Genomic DNA, 14,141 nt, shown 5'->3' with positions numbered 1-14,141 from the left:
GAACTTGATGGACTTAAGTCTACCTTCAGCCTTAAACACTATGAAGCTAGGAACAATCCTACACAGAAGTGTATCTTCCAGCATCAAAGGCATCAACTCAAAATCTTTTATTTGTTAAAAAATAGTCACTCCCACATACCTCCCCTTGGTGACCTCAGATGGTGACAGTTCATGAGATGTGAATCCAGTCTCTAGAAAATTATGGGATTACTAACTTTCAGGATATCTTCTACCCTGGAGGTCCCAGGTGGAAGACTGTAATGCCTTATTTCCTATAATGATTTTACCTTTTCATAGATAGGAAATATACTATATAGTCATCCATCTGGCCCATTTGGAGCTCATAGGCCAGCCTCACAGCGACGAACCGTATTTTCCGGATTATAAGACACTTTTTTTCCCTAAAACTAGGGGTAAAATTGGGGGTGTTTCTTATAATCCACATTTGGCTTACCGGAGCGGAGGTGGTGGAGCAGGGTCACAGGAGGCAGTGTCGGTAATACTGAAGATTCAGAGGAGGGGGTGTCGCTGCAGTGGAGCAGCTCAGGAGAGTCACAGGACAGAGTGTCAGCAACGCGGCAGGCGCCATTGATCTGACAGTGGGCTGCGGGCTCCATTGAATCGCCCTCAGTTCATATGATGGACTTCATGAGTCCTATCTGCGCGCGCCGCCTCTGAGGCCATTTTCTTGAAGTCAATCTCGTCAATCACGGGCGATTCAATGGAGCCCGCAGTCCGATCAATGGCACCTGCCGCCGCAACACCCCGGAGCCCGCAGTATCACCGACCCTCTGCCCACTGACCCTCCTGAGCCGCGGCCCCTATCCTTCGAGACTGCAGTATCGCCGAACCTGCCTCCTGTGACCCCGAGCCACTCCACCACCGCCGCTCACCCCTGGTGAGATATAATAAGACGCACTAGGATTGTAAGACGGACCCTCATTTTAACATTAAAAACTAATTTTTCATATTTTCCTCCTCTAAATTTTGGGTGCGTCTTATAATCCGCTGTCTTATAAAACGAAAAATACGGTAAGTATGTGCATTGCATTTGTCAGTTCGACACGACACCAAAATTATATCTTCTATAACTTTGCCTGCCTCAAGAACCCAAATTTTCATAACTGCATGTTGGCTCCGAAATGTTTGGTTGCTGTCCTTTGAAGTCACGCAGAGCTGACTCCACAGTTGATATATTTCTCACTTCTAACTTCTGGTATATGCAGATCCTAGACTTTGTATCTGTATGTACCAGTTCAATTACCTATTTACATCAGGGAATCCTAGCTGAACAGGGCGCAGATGGAGCAGTGCAAGATCTTGTTTCATTTCCAATTTATTATGAAGCTATGTTGACACTGGCAACCTTAAAAAGCATGAAATACTGATGCGGTAATGTAAAAAATCAGAGAAATTAACAACTAGGCTGACATGACAGCGCTTACTAGAGTATATATTATCCAAAATAACAGTTTCACTCAAGTAAAAGGGAGGGAAAAATAACTGAAGGGTGTAAATAGTGAATATTGAAGTGAAAATATGCATTGCTACCCTGAGAACATTTTGGAAATTTATTTTTTTTTGAGAAATTATTTTGCAAATAAAATTAGCCAAATTTACTTGAGCCCAGTTACCACGCCAAGGTGTAACGCTCACCTGGGTAATAATCTACATTTCTGCCTCTTTTCATGTCAATCCTGACCTTTCTTTACATGGGCTAGAAAAGAACCTGCAAAAGATGAATTAAAACACCTGAGGTCACTGGGAGGAGTGCGCAGACAAAGGACATGACTCCATAATATTCTTCTATTTAGAGTTTACTGACGGACTGAGAATTTATTAGCCTCCATAATTGCAGGAGAGATCCTAGGGAAGATAGTACATAGAACCCGTCCCTTTAAGCAGACGGGATCCTACATACATACCAGAATAACAGACAACTTTCATGGGTAAAATAATAACATTGATTTACACATTTTATGCCTGTCACTAATAGTATTAAACGAGAACATGTCGTATGAAATGACAACAACCATTAATACCGTCAACACTTGAAGACAATTCAAAATCTTCTTTAACATCTTCAATACTTGCCTATCACTTACTGAAAAGAAAAAAAAACAAACACTCTTGTTTGCGAGTTTCAATTTGGTGCAGATCAGAAACTTCTATAGCGCTTGGTGTAAAGTTGATGAACCACATCAATTAAATCACATTGTGAGTTTTTAGATGAACATCAAGCTGTGATTTCCACGTAAAACATTTCCAACATTCTGGACATGAAAATGGTTTTACTTTGTGAATTATCTCATGTGACATTAGAGATGACTTTTGGGTAAAACATTTTCCACATTGATTACATGAATACGGCTTCTCCCCTGTGTGAATTCTTTGATGTCTGACAAGATCTGACTTATGGGTAAAACATCTCTCACATTCTGAACATGAATATGGCTTCTCCCCTGTGTGAATTTTTATATGTGCAGCAAGCTGGGATTTTCGAGTAAAACATTTCTTACATTCTGGACATGAATACGGCTTCTCCCCCACGTGATGGGTTTTTAAATGTGTATTAAGACTTGATTTACTGCTATAACATTTCCCACATTCTGAACATAAAATAGCCTTTGTCCCTGTGTGAGATTTCTGATGCTCAACCAGATATGAATTCTGAATAAAACATTTCCCACATAGATTACATGAAAATGGTTTCTCCTCTGTATGAATTCTCATATGTCTCATAAAATTGTTTTTATAAATAAAGCAGCTTCCACATTCTGAACAAGAAAACGGCTTCTCCCCTGTGTGAGTTTTGAGATGTATAGCGAGCTGTGAATTTTGATTAAAACACTTCCCACATTCTGAACATGAAAATGGCTTCTTCCCTGTGTGAATCATTTGATGTCTAACCAGATCTGATTTATAAGTATAACATTTGTTACATTCTGAACATGAATAAGGCTTCTCCCCTGTATGACATCTTTGATGTACAATTAGAGTTCTCTTTTGTGTAAAACACTTTCCACATAGGGTACAAGTGAATGGCTTCTCATCTGTGTGAGTTTTTTCATGCTTAACAAGATCTGATTTCCAAATAAAACTTTTGCCACATTCTGAACATAAAAATGGCTTCTTCCCTGTATGAAACCTTTGGTGAACAATTAAAGTTGTCTTTCGTCTAAAACACTTTCCACATTGGGTACAAGAAAATGGCTTCTCCCCCGTGTGAATTCTTTCATGGTTATCAAGTTGAGATTTAAGGGCAAAACATTTCTCACATTCTGAACATGAAAATAGCTTCTCCTTTGTGTGAGTTCTTTGATGTACAATTACTGCTGACTTTTGTCTAAAACCCTTCCCACATTCAGTACATGAATATGGCTTTTTCCCTGTGTGAATTATTTGATGTCTGACCAAATCTGATTTATGAGTAAAACATTTCTCACATTCTGAACATGAATATGGCTTCTCCCCTGTGTGAGTTCTTTTGTGACTTTCATTTTGCCAATCATTCTGCTGTGAATCAGGAGCCAGGTCTTGTTTAAAAGCATCACATGACGGATCATGAATGTGAAGGGTTGAGGATATATCTGGAATTACATGCTCTTCATATGGATATTGTTTCATGCCACAATCACCTGTCCAAAAATAAAACATATTTTGTAAATTATTAAATAGAAAATCTTTAAAACGCAAGTTTTCACTGGTAAACTCAGGTCGCATTCTGCAGTATCGTTGTGCTGCCTAGATAGTGATGATCTTATTATCAAGACGACTCTTCCACAATTACAAAGTGAAATCTCATATGACACTAGTCACTACACGGACAAGTCATGAGGCAGGGGAGTCAAACGTTCTGGGGTCAGATACCAGGATAGCACGTCAAAGATGCACAACAAGCACAACTACCACAAGGCCAACAAGCACAACTGAGCAGAATGCTAAAACTGGCAGTAATCTGGGACAAACTGCTCAGCTAAGTAGCTGGGCAATCACAGGGTAATGTGAACACATGCAGAAACCCAGCACCTCCCAGTATAGGACTGGACGACTGAGCTGTTATTTGAAGCACCGACAACTCAGCACGCCCAAGCTCCAGGTTGGACAACTGAGCTGAAACTCGCCCCAACTGAGAACTGAACCCCTCACATTCTATTTAATTTCATTAAATGTGTGGGCCCAAACATATTGACAATGGATAATAGGAAACAGAGCTCGTCCTCGCTCACATCGGCAGAATTCATGTCCAGCTGTTTTTCTCCTCTATAACATAACTGCACATCCCGTGTTATCTCCTGCACCGGGATCACAGATTCATTCACATTTCATGTGTATTTTATATGAAGGGTTAATACACCGCTGGAGAAACTGACACAGCAAAGAGCGGAAAATATAGGAATGTGTGACTTGTGTGCGTTATTGGGTGGTCTGTACTCACCGGGGCGGTGATCTGTAGGAATCTCCTCGTTACTCCGCTGATCGCCCCTCACATTTCTCTCTGGAGAATTAATATTGTTCAGATCTTTATCCGGATCCAAAAGCTGCAAAACAAAATATTGTAAACGTCCCCGGGAATAATGGAGATAAGATCCGGACATGTGAGGTCTGTGGTCAGCTGTGATCCTGCCGTCTCCACCGCTCTCATTACACAAGTATAACACATCTAATACTGGAGGAGAAAACAAGACTGAACACAAGGAGGTCACAGCCGTCTACACCTCATAGGGGAGATCTCCATCTACCTGAGGATCCTGTGGAGGAGGAGGAGGAGCGGGATATCTCTCTGGGGTCGTCCTCGTACTGGAGAGACCTGCAGGAGACACAGACAGGACGGACATCATTATTACATACAGATAATTATAGGCCGGGTGTATTCAGTCCTGTCTATTACCTGGTGATGTGCGGGGCTGGGGCTCCTCCATCATCACCTCCTTGTACCGCTCCTTGTGTCCTTCTAGATACTCCCACTCCTCCATGGAGAAATAGACGGTGACGTCCTGACACCTTATAGGAACCTGACAACACAATGATACCATCATCACCCAGAATCCTCCAGTGCCGTCCTGTATAATGTCCCAGCATTCCCAGCGGTGTCACCTCTCCAGTCAGCAGCTCCAGCATCTTGTTGGTGAGTTCTAGGATCTTCTGGTCATTGATGTCCTCATGTATCCGGGGGTGAGGTGGAGGCTGCGGGATTGGGCTCAGGGTTCCTCCCCGTCCTTCAGACACAGGGGCCTGACAGCGATCACTAGAGGTCTTCACTACTATGTAATCCTGAGTGTGGAGACATTAATAATATCACTACAGACATTTCCAGAGTCCATCACCTCCCCGGTCATATCCTCTGTTATTCCCATAGATAATGATGTAATGTGATGACATCAGAACCTCTCACCTCCCCGGTCATATCCTCTGTTATTCCCATAGATAATGATGTAATGTGGTGACATCAGAGCCTCTCACCTCCCCGGTCATATCCTCTGTTATCCCCATAGATAATGATGTAATGTGATGACATCAGAGCCTCTCACCTCCCCGGTCATATCCTCTGTTATTCCCATAGATAATGATGTAATGTGATGACATCACAGCCTCTCACCTCCCCGGTCATATCCTCTGTTATTCCCATAGATAATGATGTAATGTGATGACATCACAGCCTCTCACCTCCCCGGTCATATCCTCTGTTATCCCCATAGATAATGATGTAATGTGATGACATCAGAACCTCTCACCTCCCCAGTCATATCCTCTGTTATTCCCATAGATAATGATGTAATGTGATGACATCAGAACCTCTCACCTCCTCGGTCATATCCTCTGTTATTCCCAAAGATAATGACGTAATGTGATGACATCAGAACCTCTCACCTCCCCGGTCATATCCTCTGTTATTCCCATAGATAATGATGTAATGTGATGACATCAGAACCTCTCACCTCCCCGGTCATATCCTCTGTTATTCCCATAGATAATGATGTAATGTGATGACATCACAGCCTCTCACCTCCCCGGTCATATCCTCTGTTATTCCCATAGATAATGATGTAATGTGGTGACATCAGAGCCTCTCACCTCCCCGGTCATATCCTCTGTTATCCCCATAGATAATGATGTAATGTGATGACATCAGAGCCTCTCACCTCCCCGGTCATATCCTCTGTTATTCCCATAGATAATGATGTAATGTGATGACATCAGAGCCTCTCACCCCCCCGGTCATATCCTCTGTTATTCCCATAGATAATGATGTAATGTGATGACATCAGAGCCTCTCACTTCCCCGGTCATATCCTCTGTTATCCCCATAGATAATGATGTAATGTGATGACATCAGAGCCTCTCACCTCCCCGGTCATATCTTCTGTTATTCCCATAGTTAATGATGTAATGTGATGACATCAGAACCTCTCACCTCCCCGGTCATATCCTCTGTTATTCCCATAGATAATGATGTAATGTGATGACATCAGAACCTCTCACCTCCCCGGTCATATCCTCTGTTATTCCCATAGATAATGATGTAATGTGATGACATCAGAACCTCTCACGTCCCCGGTCATATCCTCTGTTATTCCCATAGATAATGATGTAATGTGATGACATCAGAACCTCTCACCTCCCCAGTCATATCCTCTGTTATTCCCATAGTTAATGATGTAATGTGATGACATCAGAGCCTCTCACCTCCCCGGTCATATCCTCTGTTATTCCCATAGTTAATGATGTAATGTGATGACATCAGAACCTCTCACCTCCCCGGTCATATCCTCTGTTATTCCCATAGATAATGATGTAATGTGATGACATCAGAACCTCTCACCTCTCCGGTCATATCCTCTGTTATTCCCATAGATAATGATGTAATGTGATGACATCAGAACCTCTCACCTCCCCGGTCATATCCTCTGTTATTCCCATAGATAATGATGTAATGTGATGACATCAGAGCCTCTCACCTCCCCGGTCATATCCTCTGTTATTCCCATAGATAATGATGTAATGTGATGACATCAGAACCTCTCACCTCCCCGGTCATATCCTCTGTTATTCCCATAGATAATGATGTAATGTGATGACATCAGAACCTCTCACCTCCCCGGTCATATCCTCTGTTATTCCCATAGATAATGGTGTAATGTGATGACATCAGAGCCTCTCACCTCCCCGGTCATATCCTCTGTTATTCCCATAGATAATGATGTAATGTGATGACATCAGAGCCTCTCACCTCCCCGGTCATATCCTCTGTTATTCCCATAGATAATGATGTAATGTGAGGACATCAGAACCTCTCACCTCTCCAGTAAGATGATAGATTATCTCCAGGGTGAGGTGTAATATCTCCTCCGCCATCTTCTCTTTGTCCTTCATCATCTTTGACTGATCAATCTGTAAAGTTTTCTAGTAGAGCTGTTATCAGAAGAGTGTCATTTATTGTAGGAATCTAAATGTAAAGAAGATGCAGTTATTAGTGATGAGCGGGCACTTCCATGCTCGGGGAGTCAATATTTGTAAGTAGTAGTTGGACGCTTGGATGTGTTTGACATGTGTACTGAGTATAATGGAAGCAAGTGGGGAACATTTTCCGGAAAATCTTCAGGAAAACCACTCGAGACCCCTATTAACTTCTAACGTCCCAACTACAGGAGTCGAGCTCATCCGAGATTTTCAATGTTCGTTTTGTCATCTTTTTTTTTTTTTAATGTTTTTAACCCCTTCACGACCCATGACGGATCTATCCATCATGGATCGTGTGAGGTTAATCCCCGCCCCCTAACGTGGGCAGGTCGCGGCGATCCGCACACATATCAGCTGTTTTCAACAGCTGACATGTGTGCCTGCATGTTACGAGTGGAATCGCATTCCACCCGCAACATTTAACCCCTTACAACCCGCTGCCAAAGTCTGGAAGCGAGATGTATATGCGAGTGGCCATTATTTTCACTTACCGCCGCCCCCACCGGAAGTCACGTGCGTGATCACGTGACTTTCGGTGGTTGTCATGGTAGCACAGGGTCATGTGATGACACTTGTAGCTAACATGAGTCACTTTCGGTTTCCCTCGGCCCGGAGCCAAGTGAATCAGAAGGTGAGCATATCTGCTGTTTACAGCTGTATAGCTGTGATCAGCACATAGGGCACAGCGATCGGATTGCTGATCCATATAGCCCCCTAGGGAGACTGGTAAAAATGAAAACAAAAAAGTTTTAAAAAAAAACAACTAAAAGTTCAAATCACCCCCCTTTCACCCCATTGAAAATTAAAGGGTTAAAAAAATAAAAATACACATATTTGGTATTGCCGCGATCAGAAATGCCCGATCAAAATATAAAATCAATTAATCTGATTGGTAAACGGCGTAGCGGCAAAAAACTTCCAGACGCCAAAATTACGTTTTTTGGTCACCGCAAGTTTTACACAAAATGCAATTAACAGGCGATCAAAACGTAGCATCTGCGCAAAAATGGTACCACTAAAAACGACAGCTCGAGACGTAAAAAATAAGCCGTGACTGAGCCATAGATCTCAAAAAATGAGAACGCTACGGGTTTCGGAAAATGACGCAAAACGTACGCCACTTTTATTGGACAAGCTTGTGAATTTTTTTTAACCCCTTAGATACCAGTAAACCTATTCATGTTTGGTGTCTACAAACTCGCACCAACCTCAGGCATCACAATGACATCAGTTTTACCATATAGTGAACACGGTGAATAAAACATCCCAAAAACTATTGTGCGATCACACTTTTTTTGCAGTTTTTCCACACTTGGAATTTTTTTGCTATTTTCCAGTACACTGTATGGTAAAACGTATGGTTTCATATAAAAGTACAACTCGTCCCGCAAAAAACGAGCCCTCATATGGCAAGATTGACGGAAAAATAAAAAGGTTACGGCTCTCGGAAGAAGGGGGAGCAAAAAACAAAAACGGAAAACACTCTGGGGCTGAAGTGGTTAATGTCCTCGTACTTCCCATTATCTTTGCAGCACCTTCATAGAACGCAGCACAGGAGCTGCAGAAGGTGATATTTTTGGTTTAATAGGGAAAAATCTGGTGACAGGTTCCCTTTAATGTTTTTTTTTTTTTTTTTAAACTTTGAATTTTTATTGAGATTTTCAATTTACGTTTTTCATACATAAAATAAAACATAAAATTCACAATTCTTATCGAACCTAGACAAACAATGACAGGACAGGTGAGGAGGGTTAGGAGGGGAGAGGAGAAATAGGAGGGAAGAGGGAAGGGTTTCAAGAGTCCATGCTCCTTCCATAGGCCTCAGTCTCACAGATCCTCCTGTCCCGCAAAGTAGTCCCATGGTGCCCACACGGCCTGGAAGCGGTCAACTGTGTCATGCAATAGTGCCGTGAGATGTTCCATGCGTCTAACGTCCAGTAATCTATACTTGAGGCTCTGGAGTGAGGGTGTCCCTGGCTGCCTCCAATTCTTTGCAATTAAGCATCTGGCCGCCGTAAGGATGTGGGACAAAAGCTTAGAGGCCGTTTTTCCCAATCCCCCATTCCCAAGACCCAGAACATAGATCAGAGGATCAAGATCAACCTCTATATATAGTACTTTATGGATCAACCCTCTAACCCGCTCCCAGAAGGGGACTATCCCTGGACAGGACCAGAATATGTGCAGAATGGTGCCCCTGCCTCCCCCGCATCTCCAGCAACAAGCCGGTATGGAGGGGTCTATGCCATGAAGGAAATCTGGAGTGTGGTACCAAAATAGCAAAATTTTATAGATATTTTCCTTATATAGTGTGCATATTGACGTCTTGGCGGCGTTTCCCCAGATTGCTGCCCATTCCCGAGGAAGTATCCGCCTTCCCAATAGAGACTCCCATTTCCGCATGTATGGAAAAGACCCCTCGGGCCCCTCCCGTGAATCAGAAAGCAAAATGTAAATTTCCGAAATCAGCCCCTTAGTATCAGTGCCCCTTCTGCAAATTTTCTCAAAATCTGTGGGAATCGAGGCCCCTGCCCTGCCAAACAAGGAGCCAGCCAAGTCTCTGATCTGCAGATATTGGAAAAACTCTCGATTAGAGAGAGAGAATTTATCTCTAAGGTACTCAAAGGAATGGATCTGCATTGTACTTCCATCTATAATGTCTGCAAATCTGAATAGACCTGCCTTGAGCCAGGGGTGCACCATGTCCGACTCCAGACTGCTTGGGAGCAAGGGTTGGTATATGAAGGACACCAGAGGGGAGCAGGGGGATGCCAAAGGAAATCTTCTAATGCAAAATGCCCAGAGGTCCCTAGTGAACTGCATCGGTCCAAGAAGAGGGGGGGCGAATCACACCGGGCCGGGGGCCACAGGAGCGCGTTTGGATGTATAGGCGCCAGCCAAAGTTTTTCAATCTCAGTCCACCTGTTGTATGCCCAAAGGGACACCCAACAGGGGATCCTCCTAAGATGGGCCGCCCAATAGTATTTTAGGATGTCCGGGACAGAAAGCCCCCCCCTGTTTCTCCGAGCCATCAACACCTCCCTGGCCACCCTATGACGTTTGTTACACCAAATAAATCTAAGGATAGCCGCCTGAAGGGACTTCAGCTCCTTTATTGGTACCTTAACTGGGAGGGTTTCAAAGAAATATAATAATTTTGGGAGCAAGCTCATTTTAACCGCCGCAATGCGCCCCATCCACGAAAGAGGGAGGGGCAACCACTTGCTCAAAAGAGTTCTCAGCTCTCGGAAAAGGGGGGGGAAGTTAAGGTTATAGAGGGAATCATAAGTAGATGTGAGGTTAACCCCCAGGTACTTGACCGCATCTGTCTTCCAACGAAACTTAAAATTCAAACGCAGGTAATCCTGGGCCACCGGGTCGAGATTCAAGGGCATTGCCTCCGTTTTGCTAGAGTTGATCTTATACCCCGAAAGGCTCCCGTACCTACCCAAGGTGCACATTAAAATTGGAAGGGACACATGGATGTTAGTAAGTGTAATGAGCACATCGTCGGCAAAAAGTGAGATTTTAAACGGTTTATTCCTGACCAGGACCCCCGAGATGTCTGGGTTGCTCCTGACCGAGGCCGCGAGGGGCTCTATGCATAGCGCAAAAAGGAGGGGGGACAGGGGGCACCCCTGCCTGGTGCCATTGGAGATGAGAAAAGGCTTAGAGATGTGGAGGGGGAGTTTGATAGAGGCCGTAGGAGCGCTATACAGGGACTTCAAGGCCCGCATAAAGCCACCCGAGATCCCAAAGACCTCCATTGTCTTGAAGAGAAAAGGCCACGCAAGGCGGTCAAAAGCCTTCTCTGCATCTAGACTCAACACCAACGCCTGTTGCTTCGTCCGATTTGCCACATCCACCAGGTCTATGACCTTCCTGGTGTTGTCCCCCCCCTGACGGCAAGGGACAAAACCCACCTGGTCTTTATACACGAGTTGGGGCAACCATCGATTAAGCCTGGCCGCCAAGAGCTTGGTGAACATCTTCAAATCGGAGTTCAAAAGGGCTATTGGTCTATAATTAGCACAGTCCAATGGGTCCCTGGGTGGCTTGGGCAGGAGGATTAAATGGGAGTGTAGCATGGATGGAGGGATAGGGTCACCCTGAAGGAAAGAGTTAAACAAGGCGGCCATGTGTGGGAGGAGCTCCGCCGCAAACACCTTGTAATAAAAATAAGTAAAGCCGTCCGGGCCCGGTGACTTCCCGCCAGGCAGGGCTTCCAGAACTTGCTCCAGTTCCTCTGTAGTAATCTCTTCATTCAAAGCCGCGGCTGCTCCGCAAGGCAGTGAAGGGAGCTCAAGGGCCGAAAAATAGTCCCCAAGTGCCCCAGCCCCGCGCGAAGCCATGCCCGGGGGAACCGGAAGGTTATAAAGCTTGTTGTAGTAATTGAAAAAAATGTCAGCTATTGAAGCGGGGTGATAGTGGATAGTGCCCTTTTCGTCGCGCAGAGCCTGAGGGCATGAGGATGTAGCGCGCTCCTTAAGCTGCCTGGCGAGTAAGGCATGAGCCTTATTACTCCTTTCATAGTATCTTTGTTTGGAAAAGGTTAGCAATTTTTCTGCTCTGCCAATTGCCAAGTCTCTCAACTTTTCCCTAAGGCTGATGACTCTCCTAAGAATAGTCAGTGATGGGGCAGCCGCCAGTCTCCCCTCCTGTAGCTTAAGATGGGCCGTTATAGAGTCCCGCTGGCTTGTGGCATTCTTTTTAGCCCTGGCGCCCTCTCTAATGCATAGTCCCCTCATCACTGCCTTGTGAGCTTCCCAGAGTGTTGCCGGCGACGTGACCGTGCCCGTGTTCAACTGAAAGAATTCGACCAGTTGCTTATTTAAAAAGGCCCTAGTGTCGGGATTTTTGATCAGAGATTCATTAAGGCGCCAATGCTGAGGCCTAGGTCGAGGACCATCTTTCTTGAAGTCCATTATGAGTGGGGAATGGTCTGACCACGTAATGGATCCCATTTCCACCCTCTCAAGACGCCCCAGCAGCTGTGAGTCAATGAAAAAATAGTCTATTCTGGTGTGCGTCTGATGCGGATGCGAGTAGAAGGAAAAGGCCTTCTCTCCCGGGTGGTCCACCCTCCAAGCGTCGTATAAAGCCCCTGATCTAATGAGCCTACGAAAGTCCCGGGACAAATTTTTCAAAGCACCCGATGGAGGGTGTCCACCCACAGAGAGTCTGTCGGCCACCTCCGAAAAAGGGATGTTAAAGTCTCCCCCCAACACCGTAGAGGCCGGTGCCAGTCCGCCTATCAGATCGAGTATTTTCTTAAGAAAGCGTATCTGCCCTTCATTAGGTGCATAAATGTTGGCCAGAATGTGCGGGGATCCCCCCAGTTGGCCCTCCAGAATCACATATCTACCCTCTGGATCGCAGTGAGAACCCGTAATTTGTAGAGGACAACTGGAGGATATTAAAATAGCAACTCCCCCCCTCTTGGAGCCCGAGTAAGCCGAGTAATGGATGGGAAAGCGGTGGGACGCAAATTTGAAAGTGTTTGATTCCACAAAATGTGTTTCTTGGATAAAGGCTATGTCTGCACCTGATGTTTTCAGTTCCTGTAGCAGCAATTTCCTCTTACGGGGTGAATTCAGACCTTTTACGTTAAGAGAGATAATGCGGGTCATGTCTAAAACTTAGAAGTAAGAAAAAGCTAATGGCACACCTATACCGTCGGGGGCATGACTTCCCCTGTGAAGCCGGCCAGAGGAGATGGTCCATACGACAAAGGGCCGCAGCTCCCAGGGACTCTAGAAGGGGTGGTACCTGAAAGGACACATAAGGAAAAAACATCGGGGAGGGGGGAAGACAAGGACAAACATAGAAATGAACATGAATTAAGAACATTAACCAAAATGCATAAACCTTAGGCATAGATTCCCGGGGGGTCAACCCGGAAGGGAGAGACCTAGAGGGAGGTTCCCCAACCCGTCTGAGCTAAGAGAGCCACCCACCTCACTCCCCAGTAGCCCTCCCACGGGGGTCAGTCCAGTGGGCACGGGCCCGTGCCAAAAGGAAACAAGGGGAAAAAAAACAAAACAAAAAACCTCAACCACTAACTCCAAGTAAGGGGACCGGGCTCCCGCCAACCCCCCTACCACCCACGGCATCATTGTGGCTACAGCCCCCCCCCTTATGCAGCTCAACAGACCCAGAGGGCCGCAGATGACACAATGGACAGTCAGAGGCTTGCTGTAGAGAGAGTCACAGTATCACAAAGCATGCTCAGCCACTGGAACTCAGAGGGTATAAGAAATAGGCACCAACCAGGTTAAGAAGTGTCCTCAACGGTGAGCCGGGGAGGGGGGCGACCCGCGGCCCCTACCTCCTCTCCCCCCCAAAGCCCCACGCCCTCCACCCCTCACCTTGGACCACACGGGAGGGGGCGGCCCTTCCAACCTTTGCAAGTCCCAATCTGGGATACAGACCGCTGGAATGTCCAGTGCTTCACAGAACAGAGTGGTATCTGCTGGAGTGCGAAGGGTCGCCGATTTACCCCCTCTGCGCGCTGTTAGTGCAAACGGATAACCCCAGCGGTATGGAACCTGGTGCTCCTTCAGGCTCGTAAGGAGGGGTTTGAGGTGCCGCCTTTTCTGGAGTGTGATGCGAGAAAGATCCGGGAAAAGCTGGATTTCCTTGCCATTGAACACAGGTGCCGTGCGCCTCATTCTAGCCTT

General features: G+C 45.5%; 1 protein-coding gene across 1 annotated transcript in view; it reads right to left on the bottom strand.

The window, feature by feature from the left end:
• Positions 1–1,394: 1,394 nt before the first annotated feature.
• LOC142258532 (uncharacterized) overlaps positions 1,395–14,141 on the bottom strand; it is an 87,816-nt gene continuing 75,069 nt past the window's right edge. The window contains exons 8-13 of the mRNA XM_075331192.1: positions 7,300–7,404; positions 5,098–5,274; positions 4,892–5,015; positions 4,743–4,810; positions 4,439–4,541; positions 1,395–3,638 (exon numbers count right to left, since the gene is read on the bottom strand). Coding sequence (XP_075187307.1) covers positions 2,206–3,638; positions 4,439–4,541; positions 4,743–4,810; positions 4,892–5,015; positions 5,098–5,274; positions 7,300–7,404 — 2,010 coding nt within the window. The 3' untranslated portion in view covers positions 1,395–2,205. The remainder of the gene's footprint in view (positions 3,639–4,438; positions 4,542–4,742; positions 4,811–4,891; positions 5,016–5,097; positions 5,275–7,299; positions 7,405–14,141) is intronic.

The sequence above is a fragment of the Anomaloglossus baeobatrachus genome, chromosome 1 (genome assembly GCF_048569485.1).
Source record: "Anomaloglossus baeobatrachus isolate aAnoBae1 chromosome 1, aAnoBae1.hap1, whole genome shotgun sequence".
Lineage (NCBI taxonomy): Eukaryota > Metazoa > Chordata > Amphibia > Anura > Aromobatidae > Anomaloglossus > Anomaloglossus baeobatrachus.
Note: the sequence above shows the minus strand (reverse complement) of the source record. Positions and strands in the feature narration are given on the sequence as shown.